General features: G+C 37.6%; 1 protein-coding gene across 6 annotated transcripts in view; it reads right to left on the bottom strand.

The window, feature by feature from the left end:
- Positions 1-15,278, bottom strand: part of LCLAT1 (lysocardiolipin acyltransferase 1) — a 120,308-nt gene that overhangs the window by 45,381 nt on the left and 59,649 nt on the right. For all 6 annotated transcript variants that reach the window (XM_075042486.1, XM_075042487.1, XM_075042485.1 and 3 more), the window contains one exon: positions 8,790-8,906. In XM_075042486.1, coding sequence (XP_074898587.1) covers positions 8,790-8,906 — 117 coding nt within the window. The remainder of the gene's footprint in view (positions 1-8,789; positions 8,907-15,278) is intronic.

Here is a 15,278-nt window from a genome sequence, read left to right as displayed (position 1 = left end):
AGAACGAGCAGTAATTAATAAACTTGAACTTTACCTGAGGCTCACCTATTGCCTGTCCTGCAGCTGTTAAGTCTTTGAAAACAACCACAAAGCTCAGTACTCTGACACAAAACCCCAAATCCCCTTGACAATTCTTACAGTATTCAGTATACTTTATTAGTATCAAACCCGTCACAAGGATGTAGTGAACAAGCCCACAAAATGGACTGTTTGGTATTTCGTGCAGGATTAGAAGAGCACCAAGAGTATTGCAAGACCCTGGGCTAAGCTTACTGTGCTGCTGTGAGTGACACTATAGGAAAAAACGAACCAAATAAATATTCCAATCAGATGAATGACCTTTCAAAATGGACACCCAGAGAGATGCTGACCAAGTCTAGACCAGCAGATACACCTTGTTACACACACTTTTGGTCCACCGTCTAGTCAAAGCACACAAATAACCAGAAAAACCTTCTTTAAAAATATCTTGAAGAGGAGATAAACATTAGATTAAAAAAAAAAAAAAGAGAACCAGGAACATCTAGTTTTCACTGAGCAACCACTTTTCCTGAAGTCATCTTTGACCAAGCTTCCTTTCTACCTATGCAATCTGATGAGCTAACATATCTTTCCAGGCCTCCAGTTGAAGCAATTAAAAAAGTCCACATTCGCCAAACATTACCACATCGTTACCACAGATACTGTGTATTCTGAGTTAAGGGAAAACAGTGGAAACATCTAATACCACTGTGGGGTAACTGCTGGCAAATAATAACTTTTTAATATGGTTACCACAGTGACTATTAATAACCTGCTAGGAGGTAAACGGAAAAATGATCTACCGCATGGTATATCTGCTTGTCACAAGCCATGACTCACACATATGAGAGTGTAAGGAGATTATTTCAGTAGACGGGTCTTGAGAGGCTCAAGAACATAAAACCTGAAATATTTCTGATGAGTACCATGGATGTATGGGTGACGAACAACAACATGTCAACCTGCAAACACTACAGGTGGCAGCGATTATCCTGTGGATCCATCATAAAGCCTCCAGTGAAAGGCTGTGCTTCCTTCTCAAAAGCAGTGGAGGACGGAAAGAGGAAAGGATGGGGGCTGACAGAAGAGTGGTTTGGAAAAACCAAATCCTTCCCAGGAGGACTGACACGATGGACTGTTTGCCACAGAGGTGGGGCAAGTAGTGCAGCATACTGCTCCCGTAAGACACAAAGGAAGAGATAGGAACAGAAACGTCAACGTGTACCAAAGGCCAGAAAACATCTAACAGAAAGCTGGGTGCTCATTCTGAAAAGTCAAAGCCAACGTGTGTAGATGTTTGCAAGATACATTAATCATCAATGGTTAACATGATTCTGGAAAAAGTCAAACTGCCCTTTCCCATGTTCCAGATTACAGAGACAACTGTCAGTGTTCGCAATAAAGCACAACAGCCTGCACCCCATTTTCTGCATTGCTGAATTTCACAGACATGCCTAGCGATAAAAGTGTGTTTTTGAACACGGTCTTTGGTTTTTTTAAATTAACTAATTTGTTATGAATTTTCTACCAACACACAAAAGGCATAAAAGGCACGCAGGCTTCAATTTACATACTGATATTTCTATATCAAAGGCTACGCTATTTGATGTGCAGGATCCAATTCTCATAAAAGCACAAGTTCAATTATAACGGCAACCAGTGAAGCTCTAATACTGCATTTTCAGCTAAAAAACTGCTCAAAGCTCTTTCACAATAGCTCTGTAATTTCTGAGTATCAGTCTACTTAGTAACACGACTCTGGGAGGCACACATGCACAGAGGGGAAAAAAAAAAAAAAGAAATCGGGAAGAAAGCATTTCCTTGCATTGAGGAACGATGGTTTAGAGGTTTAGAGTTGCTGCTTAATCTCTGCAAATCTGACAGACATATGGGTGAAATTAGTTGATTGAGGACCTAAAGTTAATGCTCATGTGGCCACTTATATTTTCCTATTTCCAAAACAGACTGGTTTTGGTTTACACATGCACTGAGCAACCAGCACAAACAGGCGAGAGCTGCTCTGAGAGATGGCAGTGCTGGTCAGTGTGCAAGCTCTGGCCTCGCCAAAACCCACAGAAATTTTGGCAGTGGCTCAGCATATCATGCTGGGAGTCAGAAATCTGTTCAGTCACAAAGAGGGAGGTTAGCTTTTGTTAAAAAAACAGATCTAACCCTCACTGTCATTTGATGTGGGGCGTTTCTATGTCCTGTACCTCTGTAACAGAAGACAAATTATGCACAAACCTGAAAACTGCTGAAGTCCTGCTTACATGGTTCAGTTTGAACGCATAAAACTGCTGAAGGTAATTCAGCAGACACTTCTGTGATCAAGACTCCCACATCTCACCCAGTATTTATGTGAAGAGGAATGAAACTTTGTGCATCGAAATAGAAAGCAGTATATTTAATACCTACATTCATTCATTCATACAGCCTGCCCACCATAGCCTGAGCATTTCTGTCAATGAAAAGAGCTGTTAGACCTGAATTTTACACCTTCATCAATTTTCCCTTAATAAAACCCCCACGTATAACACACTTAGAAATTGGTATTACTTTTGATTGACATTTGAAAGAATAAATGGCATCTGTCTTGTAAGCTGTAGATGCTTTGGACATAACTGTGCAGAGTAGAAGTGTCACCTACACCAGAAGACAAGCCTCTGGCAGTTATCGCGGTAGCGTTCCTCAGAGACATTTCATCCACTCATAAAAGCAGCCTCCTGCCTCTCTGTCTTTCAAAGTCAGAGTAAGAAAAAAAGGCTCTGGGAGCTAATATACTCTGGCTACTTCAAGTTGGAGGGTCTTGTTAATGAATTACTAAATTGAGAGCCTCAGCTTTAAACACCGTTTACACAAATACGTCAAATTTGAGCACCTTGCCTCACGTGACGATTGCAGGGCTTAAGACAGAATCACCTCTGTCCATAACCTATTTAGGGCTTTATACAGGAGCTTACTGTATTCTCCATGCATAGCGAGGACATCCAGACGCTGCTTACAAGGACCTGCTGTGTAGCTCTGGCTACTTCACCCTCCAGTGAAGGTGAACCAAACTGTACGTGTCAGCTTTCAAGAACTGCTGATCATCATCTCCTATTAACCGTCTTAGATATATATTAATCTGCAAATGGCAAACTGTCTCCCTATATTATTAGCTCAAAAGTGCCACATAAGCACATTGTACCATAACTCAAATAAATGGCATTGTTAAGTACATAAATACACATACATGGCTACTATAGCTCCCAGAAAAGCATACAGAATCCACATAATAGTCAATAAGTGTCACAGGATTAAAATATTTACGTAGATATATATAGATATCCTGGACTGAACACCTAAATACAATTTTCCTGCCCTAGCAATGAAACAAATTGGGATATTGCATGTAATTACTGAAATGCTGTACAGCTGTAAGACTCAGGTATGAACAGTAGAAGATCAGACTGGTTTCTGATTGTGTGTATTACAAATATCTGCTTTGGGGCAAAACTATCAATTTTGAACCAATCTGGGAAACAGGATGAGAATCACAGTTTCTTTCCATCAGTAAGGATATGCAATGAAGGCAAGCATGTTAAATTTTATCTTTTTTTATATTAGGATGCTGCAGTTGACAGCTGTTATCCGCAATATTTTTTTCAGTTGGGTAATTACGAACTAGAAATAAATTTGAAGCTGAAATACTACAATAAGGCAAATAATTCTGACTCTTCATCATACTGTAAAACCAGTAAAATATAAAACCCATAATAGTAACATCCAATCCAATGTATCCAGATATTAAAGACTGTTGATGGATGTAGAGGAAGTGTCAAAAAGAGGTCAGTTAAAATTTAATGTTGGCAGAAATGATTGTCTGTGAAAGTATGAATAATCTTCTAATGATGCTTTAAAGCCTTAGCTCTGTCTTAACACTTACTGTTTATTTAGTCCTGAGAAAATACTTAAAAGCCATGAAGCAATTTTAAGAAAACATTCATAAACAACTATTTTCTCTTGACAGACTATTTGGCTACAATTACAGATATTATGCCAAGATAATATATGTAATTCAGTGAATCCAGACAATATTGAATCAAATCAACTAGTATTATTTTCCATCTCTTTGAAAGTGAACATTCAAGCCATCTGAACTTTCAATGTCATTTGGCTTATAAAATACAACCAGGCCTGAAAACCCATACTTAATTTCTAAGTAACCTCCTGACCTTTCATAGAAGGATCTCACAAACTAGATCTTCAAGAGCATTATTTAAACCATAAGTGTTTTTAATTAACATTGTTAAAGGCATGCTTATATAAAAGTCTTATTTAACTTCCTGCACATTTCTGTCATTTTCAAAGTCCGACATTTTGTAAAAGGAGATGATTTGCCTTAACCCAAGTTCTGCCGAAAGTGACTCCATATGTAACCTATTCAAAGTTTCAGGCTTTAAAAAAGGATTAAATATGACTTTAGGAGACAGTTAAAGAGAGGTATACGATGATGAGTTAAAACAAAAAAGTCACGACCAATCTTCATTTTGTCTAGAGTTCATTTTCTGTCACTCATTCACATGTTCTGGCTCTGTCTTTCAAAAAACGCTCACCTTTGTTCTCTAAAGAAATACAGCATAAAGCTCTAGTCATTTTGCACCAGATGCTGACTGAAACCAGGATTCGTAACAGCTGAGGCAAGACAAATAATACAGTTGATCAAGTGAAGAGAATTAGAAAGAAGCAAATCAACTCTAATTTCTCTTTGCTTTCCATTGGTAGTCAGTTAACCAGATGCGATAGTACTTGGGATTGCAGTGCTCACTTTGGTCAACAAAGGTTTGGTCTTCCACAGGGCAATTCCTCTGGCTGCCATGATAAGTGATCAAAGCAATCAAATGTGCTTCAGCACTGAGAAAATGTATAATTAATTGAGCTCATACACTTTAAATATTTTAATAGACTAAGGCCAAAGGGTTTGCAGATGCAAACTTTAAAGCATGCTAGGAAAAAAGGCTAGTGCTATTTTGAGTAACATGCATCACTAAAGATTAACGAAGAATCTCACAAACCTGCTTTATCTGTTGCAATGACTGTCACAATTGACTAGAAATTCAATAATCGTTCCCAGGAAGGTTGATCTTCTTGCAGGGGTGAAAAATGCATAAATTTTGTTAACCTATATTTAGCCTAAGAATATTTTCCATCTTCATTAGTCCTTACTGAAATTTTTGTTCCTCTCTTACTCACTTACACATCTTCAGGTAATGCCCTATACTGCATATCAGGTAGCAAGCTGACCTTATCCAGCTACCATGGGGTCTTTTCCTCTTTGTGTTCTTACGTCTGTACTGTATTTTCTCTTACCATGCACAAACGACATTATATTAAAATTATTATTGAGCCAGAGGAACACACCTTTCCAAAAATCAATGCTGAATCAAATTTATGTCTTGCTTAAAAAACAGCAACAACTGCAGTCCTTATTCTCCTGAGTATATTATTAATTATGCATCTAAAGCATGTTCAGTCTGTGTTTACTCTTGGGTGATTCTAAGGTTTATATGAATGAGAAAACAGTAATGTGATCATTTACAAGTAAAAGAATATTTTCACTGTCTTGGCACCTGAGCATAATGAAACAAAAAACTAGTCAGCTTCTACCTGGGTTTCTGTTTAGAAGAGTCAGCTCAGGGGGTAAGAGCTATCACTCATGAAGAGCTAGAATGTGGGGAAAAAAGGTAAGAGACTCAAAAGCCAAGGAGATGTATTACCTAAACAATTTTAATTGATTTTTTGGTGGAGGTTATACAGATTTTTTTTTTCCTTAGCTCCCATAATCTCAGCAATGACTTAGAAACCCACCATAGCAGCATCTACAGGCAAAAGAGATCAAATAGTTAGAAATAATGACCATATAAGAGCAAAAAGGCAGCCAGAGGAATCTGAGCGTTGGTCATCACTGGCAAAAATCCATTCACATGGTTCAGAAATTTTTGCCACCTATGGAAAGCAAAGGACTGACAACTGCTTGGATTATGCTGTCAGGGTCCAGACAGTGCTTCCTCTAGGAAGAAACTCTACTGCAGAGATACAGGAAACATTTTACTGAAGGTTATTTTTTCCTGATTCTTCACTTCCTATTCAGAAGGGTGGCTATTAGTTATTTTTATGTAATAACAGGTAATTCTTTCATGCTACAGATTGTGATGCATATTAATCAGGGTTCTTGCCAAATTAAATTAGCTTTTTCAACATTTGAAAAGCAGTTAAACTTCTAATGACATTTTCCCTCTCTCTTCATCAACCTATTTTTGGAGCAAAATAATGTACTTAGGCCTGAAGTAAAGACACTTGAGCCTCAGGAATGGAAAACAGCCACGAGCCAAAATGTATTCACAGGAGAGCTATAGGGCAATAAGGTTGTCATCTATGCACAAAAATACTTTCAAAGACGTAAACATGATGTTAAAATCTCCACCACTCCCTCCTGCACATTAAAGTCACACACACTGCTTTGTGCTTGCAGTTATGAGCAGGAAAAAAGGAAACAAGTGTATTTTTATGATTATTGCTACTACCGTAGCATTAGGACAGTCCAGAAACAGGGACTTATGTTAACACCATATCCTTAACAATCCTGGTTTTCTTTATTATTGCTAATATCAGAAACTAGAATTGTGAAAAAGGCATTCTAACAGTATAAGTAATAAGCCAAACCAGAGCTGCACAATAACGCTAGGTACCAACTGTGCCATCTGTATCTGAAAATCTACCTGGACATCTACATTATAGAGATGAAAAAATATATATGCAGGTATATAATATACTGAAGTGTTTTAAAGTCAAGCAACTACAGTTAGGTTGTCCATAAAAATAAAATATTTCAACACAAATGGTCCGTATGTGGCACACTTGCAAACAACAGAAAACCCAATTCTTAAATTAGTAAGTAATAACTAAGTATTTTAAAATGCTACTTGAACTACCTTCTCCCACATAATTTACTACATAATAGCACACAGTCATAATATGTATACCTCAATGCCTATCAAGGTACACAATACCTAGTAAATTCAATGCTACAGGGACATTAACATTTCACTCAATATTTGCCTGCCTTAAATAAAAGTAGGACTTAAAAGCATTTAAAAGACTGGACAAAAAAAAAAATCACCTAGGAATGTTTTTGGTTTTTTCCCCAGCTTTGTACTGCATAAAATCAGTTAATCAGCCTGAAATATTTTCCTTTTTATAACCCAATAGCCTAATTTGCATAGATCTCATACAGCAACAGAAGAGAAAAGCATTTTTATAAAATTAGAAAATGACTGTATAACCACACAGCTCATTTCTGCAGCAAATACAGAACCTTTTTTTTTTTTTTTTAACTTGATAATATTTCAAGTGGAAAACATTCCTTTAACTGAAAATTTATTCCAGGCTAGAAATATTGTTATGCACTAGGTTAACCTAGTGCTGAAAAGTTTTAAGTAAAACAAGCTTTTGAAATTGCATATGTGGCAATTTTTTTTCCACCACAGCAAATTGAGTAATAAACATTCAAGATCGATGAAAATCTAAGATGTCCACCACTGCATGTCCAATAAAAACAGGGTCAAATAGATATATGGTCCAGCTAGGATTGTCCAGCTGGACAAAGTATCAAAGCATTTACAGCGATGTCAGGATATCTGCTTAGTAGGAATCAGGCAATATGCAAGGCAGCTCTGCTCCTAAAATCCAAGCAAGGATTCCAGCAAGGGAAAAAACCTACCAGCAGGTCCTTATTCTTTTTAATAATCTCAAACTTCTTCCTTTGGCAGTCAGAATAACCAGCATGTGTTAAAGATCTAGAATTGCTTTTCCCTGAAGAACTAGCCTATAAATAAGTCACTTCATATCTACTGTACATGTTTATTTTCTTCAACCATACATTCATATATCCTCAAACATTCACTCATCTGTATTTTAATCACTGCCACATCAGTATCATTTAACGGTTACACCGTTATGGCCTCAAATCTCATTGAAATGCCCACTCCCAAAACAACCCACAGACATCTCGCTCTAACAAGCAATCACATCTTTATACTCTGTTCCTCTGATAATAGGGACTCTATCTCTACCCCCAGATTAATAAAGGGATGGAAGACCATTTCTAGGTAAAAAGCGAGCATCATGCATTCTCTTACCCACTACTCAGCCAAGCAGCACAACTCCGATTTTAGGCTTCTCCAAGTCACCATCACCTGAAAAAGCTGGCAGCACTCAGCAGCTGACTTGCTGCATCTACATGCAGCTGTGCATTCCCCTTGTCCATTTAACATAGCAACTTGTTGTCGCAGCTCTCAGAGTTAAAACCAGAAGCTTTTCAGAGAGGGCAGTGTTATACATGTCTGTGTGCTCAGTGTCAACCACCCAGTTCGGGTTAAGGACTGGTACAGACAATAAGGATGAACTTCCTTGGGATCTTTTCCACTATTTTTCTGAGATAGACTGCTAAACAAGCTACAGTATTAAAAAAAAAAAAAAAAGCAAAAATGTTGTTTTCATCCACTGCATATCTTCTGATGATATTAGTATGTTACCAACTCTCTCAAATATCTCCATGTTACAATCATTTTAAGTAGGGTTGCAAACAAGGGCTTTTTTTGTGATCAGGACACATGAAGTTTTTCTGAAATTACTTCAAGTAGTTTTGTGAACATCAGCTTCTACAGCTTGGGTGAGATTCATTATCTTAAAGGAAAAAAAAGAACATATAAAATACAGAGCAGAATTACCTTCCCTTAGACGCTCAACCACAAAAGTGAATCCAGTAGTTCGTGGATGTAAGACGTACTCGTATTTTTGAAGTCCGTTCTTTTCAGCAAATTCATTACTGCGGGCTTTGGTATTGGCTGAAGGAGAGAATAAAAAGCACCACTTTCTATTATTGTGCATGTAGACCAAGAATTAAATATAATTATTATACGACAGGCACAGTACAACAGCAGTTCACACAGTACAAATGTGCAACAGCTTTTCGGGTGAAGGCAGACTGCAAGTGTGCTTTCAGTTGGCTATAGTATGGTATGAGGAAGACCAATGTGGATTGCAAGGAAAGCCTTTTTACCCTCTCATTTCATTTTAGAAAATAATCAGCGAATCTTGCATATTTATCAAATGCAATTTGAAATCTATTAATTAAAGTCTGTTAATATTTCTGTGTACACTTCAATACCCATTTTACAGTAAAATGTGTTAATCGGCTCAATTTATTTTTTTTAAAACTCAAAAGGCACAATGTTTATTAATGCAGGTTTGATATTATGTACAGAAATACCTTGAGGTCAATGTTTAACCACATTAAACTTATTTTGGAAAGAAAACATTAAATGGAGGAAACCAGTTAATCTAACACATTAAAATGGTATTTTACATCTTCATTCTGAACTTGACACCTTTATTCGTCAACCTGTGCTGCACATACGTACCCTGTTTTAATTTTTTTGACCAACTGCCTCAGTGTTACAACACATGCTTGCTACTGTACACACAGTACACGCAAGGCATCTGGAAAGCAGCGTGGCTAAACCCCGTGACAAATATGTTTCGAACCTCTGGCAAAAAGAAGTCTCTCACGAGAAAACCGAACAAAGGCTTTTCAGAGCCAGTTGCTAGCAGAGCCCACTAAGCGAGGAAGACACGGACACTAAAGCGAAAACTTCTGAAGAGAGGCAGAGAGGAAGCAACTTGTTCTCCAGTGAGGTGCAGGAGGTTCTTCCAAGCAGCCCCAGTTAGAAGCCAAACGCACTTTGCTGGCTACACTTACTCCTTCACTGTGGGTACTGCTGTGCCTCCTCGGTGGCCAAAAGGCAATGGACACATGCAATGTTCCCTTGGCAACATGGAAAAAAAAAAATCAATTTGATCAACTAACTTACTTAATAACTCACATTTATATAGTCTTACAGGTGTTTTAAAAGACAAAATCATCGCCTAAGCAATGTATCATTTTTATCGAGCAGAAACAGCTCTTTTTTAAAGTGTCCACAGTTAACCTTAACAGAGATGGGAGATAAAGTAATGAAAAACATATTGCTGCTTAATAATTTAATTGATACTTATAGGTAAATTCTTTCCCTTACAATCATCATAATTTTTCCTGTAAAGGAACAGTAGCACAAGTGGACAAATCAATAGTAGTGCGAGATGTCCTTTTTGCAGTAATGCAACTTTCCCGCATCTTTCTTTTTCCTAAATTACATGAGCTCTTTCTTTATCAAAAAATGTGGTTGTTCCTCCGAAAGGACTATCTACCTATTAATAAATGCTGTAGCATATCAGTATACTGAGTATCTTTTCCCTGCGAACTACTGTTTCCATGCATAAGAGTATTGCTTTTAATACATATAACCCTTAAGGCTTAGTGCACAGATTTCCTGACGGTGTGATTTGGAGGAAAGGACAACTGTTGCACAGTAGCCAAGCAAGTGATTCAGCAAAGAGAATCCAAAGATTTAACTCTTGCCAAGTTGCCAAAACATACAAATACTTGAAAATATTACATCTTCAAAAAGTGTTGCTAAAATTACAGAATGTGTGAAATACTAAAATTACACTTGGCTATGTAACTTAAATTTATCTTTCCTTGGACATACGCATTATGTCTTTAAGCACATGATCAGAGTATCTATTTTTGTCTGCTCAACTACTACCCCATTCAATGTTGAAAACGGAGTATTCTGAATCAGAGAAGGGAACTTGCCTTTAGGACTCCTACCTCTGCGATGGCAAAACTCGCAAAGTGAGTCACGAGCAAGACTTGGAATGGCAGAAGAGGCAAGGCTAATCTAGTAATTATTAAATGTTCCTCTGAAAAGCCAGATTCTACCTCTTAGACATAACTGTATTGCACTACTAGCTCAACCACTTAAACTCTCTATTTTCTAAGAAAGGACATTGACCACCAAGAGCACTCCTATAAAAACTATACAACTCAAGAGTTCTTTTCCAGATTCTGTGGTGATTCAAGCAAAATGTTTTAAATTAATTTATCACAATATTTTTAAGCTAATGTATTTTTTCTTCCAAAGGACAGAAGTATCTTTTTCATTTTCTACATACCCAAGTTTGGGTTTCACTGTGGAACATTTGCATTCTGCAAATCAAGTCAATCAAAGCTTTGAGACACAAGTGCCATACAAGTCTACATAAAGTTAAGCAGTCTAAAAAAAAAAAATAAATCTAAGTCTTAAGCATCTCAAACTGCACACAGTTAATGAGCACTCAGAAAAACCCTCTCTGTATGTCTGCTCGCTAGCACTCTGTTTCAGAGGGCTCATAAAAACAAATCCCTTGGTGTTTGCAAAACACTCCTAATTGCACTGCAGGAAAACCAGAGTAAATGGGCAGTTTTGTTTTCTGAGCAAGACCTAACTGATGCTGCAAAACAGGTTTGGGACCTCCAATGCCCATTGCTTTGAAGTCATCATCTTCAAACCTCCTCTTAGTGCACATCCCTGCACTTGGAAAGAACTCACTGTAAACATCTGCAAAACATCTTCCTAGTTTCCTTTTACTACAATGCCTTCCTAAAAAATGTGAACAGTTGGACATTGGCACACCAGCCAACACGATTCAGCTATTTCCTGATATTTGTATCCCTGTCTTGCCTCTGGATTGTAAGTTTTATGTAACAGAGATTGTTACCTACCCCTTTTGCATGACCCTAGTGTAATGGGATTTTAGAACTAGAATAACGCTTCCAGCTAATACAATGATTGTTGTCATCTGGAAAAATCATCTCCCTCTTCTTTTCCTAAGAACTACCAAGGCACAGGTCTTTGTGCATTAAAAAACATATATTACAACAAGTCAGGAAGGCCAAAGGGTTTTGATGCTATCCTGAAAGCAAGGGTAGGATATGCCTTCACTCTACCAAAAAGTAAGAATAATGCCCTTGTCCCGCTCCTGACTCTCTCAGCATTTGAAGAAAACAGTTTCTTACTCTGCTATTACTTATTAGCAAATGCACTACTGCCACCCTACCCGATGTAAGCACCTTGGTGGCTACTGCTGTTTGGGATCCCTGTGCGAGACACCTGTGCCTAAACCTTCTGGGGGAAAGAGAGAGCAATTCTCCTGCTCAGAACTGGATTCAACAAAAAGCAGAAAATGGGGTGTTCCCCATTATATGAAACCTAGAGATTAGAAAACTGATCCAGGAAATTTGAAACCCATTTTTATATCCTCTCCAACCTGAGGGAATTCATGCAACAAACACCTTTTAAAAATCCCTTAATCAATTGAACAGGCTATACTATCAGCACTGCAAAACTTATGCAGATACCTCATCATTCTGCAGTCCAGATTACAACATTCTTAGGTGAAAGAATAAAAAAAAGTGAAAGATGCCTTTGTAAGCCTGATAGTGAAAACACTTCCTTAAAAAGAGGGAACATATGTTCTCTTCTTTGCTTCCAACCAACACAAATTGCATAAAGCAGCTCTTGAAGGAGGAACTGGAAATGAACTCAGTTTGGGTCTCCTCAGTCCCAAAACATCGCTCACACCATTTGGCTAAGGGTAATGCCCCCTCTTGCTTACTCTCTCTGAAAACTGTGAGTAAGCATTGCTTTCTAGAAACAAGTATTTTCTTTCTTACGCTGTAAGCCAAAGTAAATCTACTCCCAGAGTTTTTTTCTCAGCATTCCTATTAGGTGTATTTTGCATTTTAACTACTTGGCTCTATTTGCTCCTATAATAAAAAAGAATAAGTAGAATAATCTATTTTTATGGAAAGCAGCTAGTTTATTAATAGAGGGTGATATGGGACCCTTCCTGATCCAGAACCACTTCATGCTCCGTCTCCTCTGGTCTCACAGTGACTTGCCTCTCCTCCCGTCTCCTTCAGCTAACACATGCTGCCTCTCAGAGGGTATGTTCTTTGGGGTGGTGACAAGTACAAGGACTCCAGATTACTTGAGTCTTTAGACACTACTCCAGACCCATTGTCAAACTACACAGAAGAACAAGAATTTAAGAGTTCTGGCCATAACCTCCTTTTTTTTTACCTCCTGTGCTGCCTTTGGTACATAATTTGATTACATTTTTTCCCATTTATCTCAAAATTATGTGGGCAAATTCCCATTTATCACATTTTTAAATTACTGGAAAAGCTCAGAAAGTCAGCACGTTCTAGAAGCACCACACTTCAAAATTTCATTTAAAGTAACTGGAAGAAGAAATTATGCTAACACATTTTCTTGATTTTTGAGTTACAGATTTTTAAGAAGTTAAATTGCTTTCGCTTCTGAAAACCAGAGGATAAAGTGAACAAATTAAATTTTCTTTTAAGTCAAATTATATTTTTAATTGTGAGCTAGTTTTAAATTAAAAAAAACCTCTAGAATTTTACTTTGATGAAAGCCATAATGCAGTAACAAGTTGCATTTGTGTGAGTCTGAAGAGTATTTGGAACTAAAACTCCAAGACCTGTACCCAACGAAAAGCTAAGTCTGTGCTCTCCATGAAATATGTATGCAGTATTGGCTCCTCTCAAACAAGCTCATATGCTTTTACAGATTCAACGTTGTTCAGGTTGATGTGTTTTGCTGGATGTCACCCAAAAGAAATATAGACTTCCCTCATCATCCTACTGGAAAGCTGATTCTGACAACTTTAATACAACAATTTCTGATCAACTCTCAACTACCTTTTTTTTTTTTTTTGCTAGTACTAGTGCACTGAAAATTGAATATTAAACACTACCTTTTCCTTTAATCTGCCTTGTGATAAAAGCAAGCACTTCATGACTTCAAGTACTCTCAAACAATATTGGTACCAGACAGCAAAAGAATACATGAGTACTCCAAAAGTTGCTCTTAAAAAAAAAAAAATTTAAAAAAATCCTCATTTATCTATTGAAGGTTTGCATAGAAAGCATAAAAGCTATATTTGCTCACAGGTAATATTTTAAGAAAAAGTTGAGCAATTGTTCTTATTTGTGCTATTTTCAGACTATTACATGTTAAATCAACCTCTATCAGTGCTTTTGAACAATATTTTCTTGCATTACCAAAGTATATCACATTTACTAGAAAAGTGAAAAATCCAACTGCAGTTCATCGTTACCTTCTAGATGGAATATTGTATGTGATCCACACCACAACATTCCTGCCAAAATCTGGGCTCTAGCAAGCTTTCCTACTTGTTTTTTAGCTGCTCCTCAAGGAAAAAAGGTCTGTGCAATCACACTCTGTCCACCTGTTCCCCTTAACTTTTGAAGCTATTGCCACCCGCAAACAAAGTTTGACAGAGACAAGAGATTCAAAGATAATTAAGCCCCACAGGAGTTTCAGAAAAACCAATGGCTGAGTAAAGGGAAGCCTCCAGCAGTAGAGATCTTAATAACGGGAAAAGCCAGGGCAGGCTCCATGGGTCTTTAGTCTGTCAAGGCTTTCAGCACAGCATGCAGCGGTCCGTCGTTTAACGCAGGTATTGGTGAGGATGAGCCACAGCACACGATGCCTCTTGCCAAGAGAGCAGCAAGAGATTTGTGGAGGAAATGTCACACGGAAGGAGACACAAGGAAAAAGGAGAAGTTGGAGTGAAGAAGAGACCATGTATAGGGATGCAGACACAAATCCATAGGAAATGAGGCTTTAACAGGCGCAGAGCAATACAGCAACTTTTTTTTTTTTGTTATTGCTTTCTGAAGAATCACTACAAAGAATCTCATAAGGAACACCAAGGAAAACAAAAGAACAAGCAAAATGGTGGGTTGTATTCCAGCTTTCCAGAAGCACTAGACTTATAGTTGCTTTGTTTTCTTCAGGGCTTCAGAAAGTCTGGCTATATGTTTATCTGCTGAGGGCTTCTTTTTAAGCAATTACAATAAAATACCTTTGATGCACTTAGCTTTAACCTTGAAGTACTCCAGAGTGAAAAGATGACCAACCTATCAGAAATAAGTATATAATTATTACCTCAGACCCTATACATCCAGTCTGCAAATACATTCTTCAGGGTTCATGACATTACTATTTCTAACATTTATTTACGTAGCATCTTCCACCGCAAAGTACTTCCCCAACTTGAAGTCAGGCAGTGGCCCATGTATAAATACAGTCATACTTTAAATTTCTTTGAAATCTTTCATTCTCAAATACCTGAAAACATGATACAATTTCTTATAAAGAAGAGTACATCTACCATTGTCATGCAGCCACTGAGAGCATAAAAAAATGATAGCAGCACAGAGCCGCACAGCAATTCTGCTTTTCAGT

The sequence above is a fragment of the Buteo buteo genome, chromosome 12 (assembly GCF_964188355.1).
Source record: "Buteo buteo chromosome 12, bButBut1.hap1.1, whole genome shotgun sequence".
NCBI lineage: Eukaryota > Metazoa > Chordata > Aves > Accipitriformes > Accipitridae > Buteo > Buteo buteo.
This window is presented reverse-complemented; position numbering and strand designations above follow the sequence as displayed.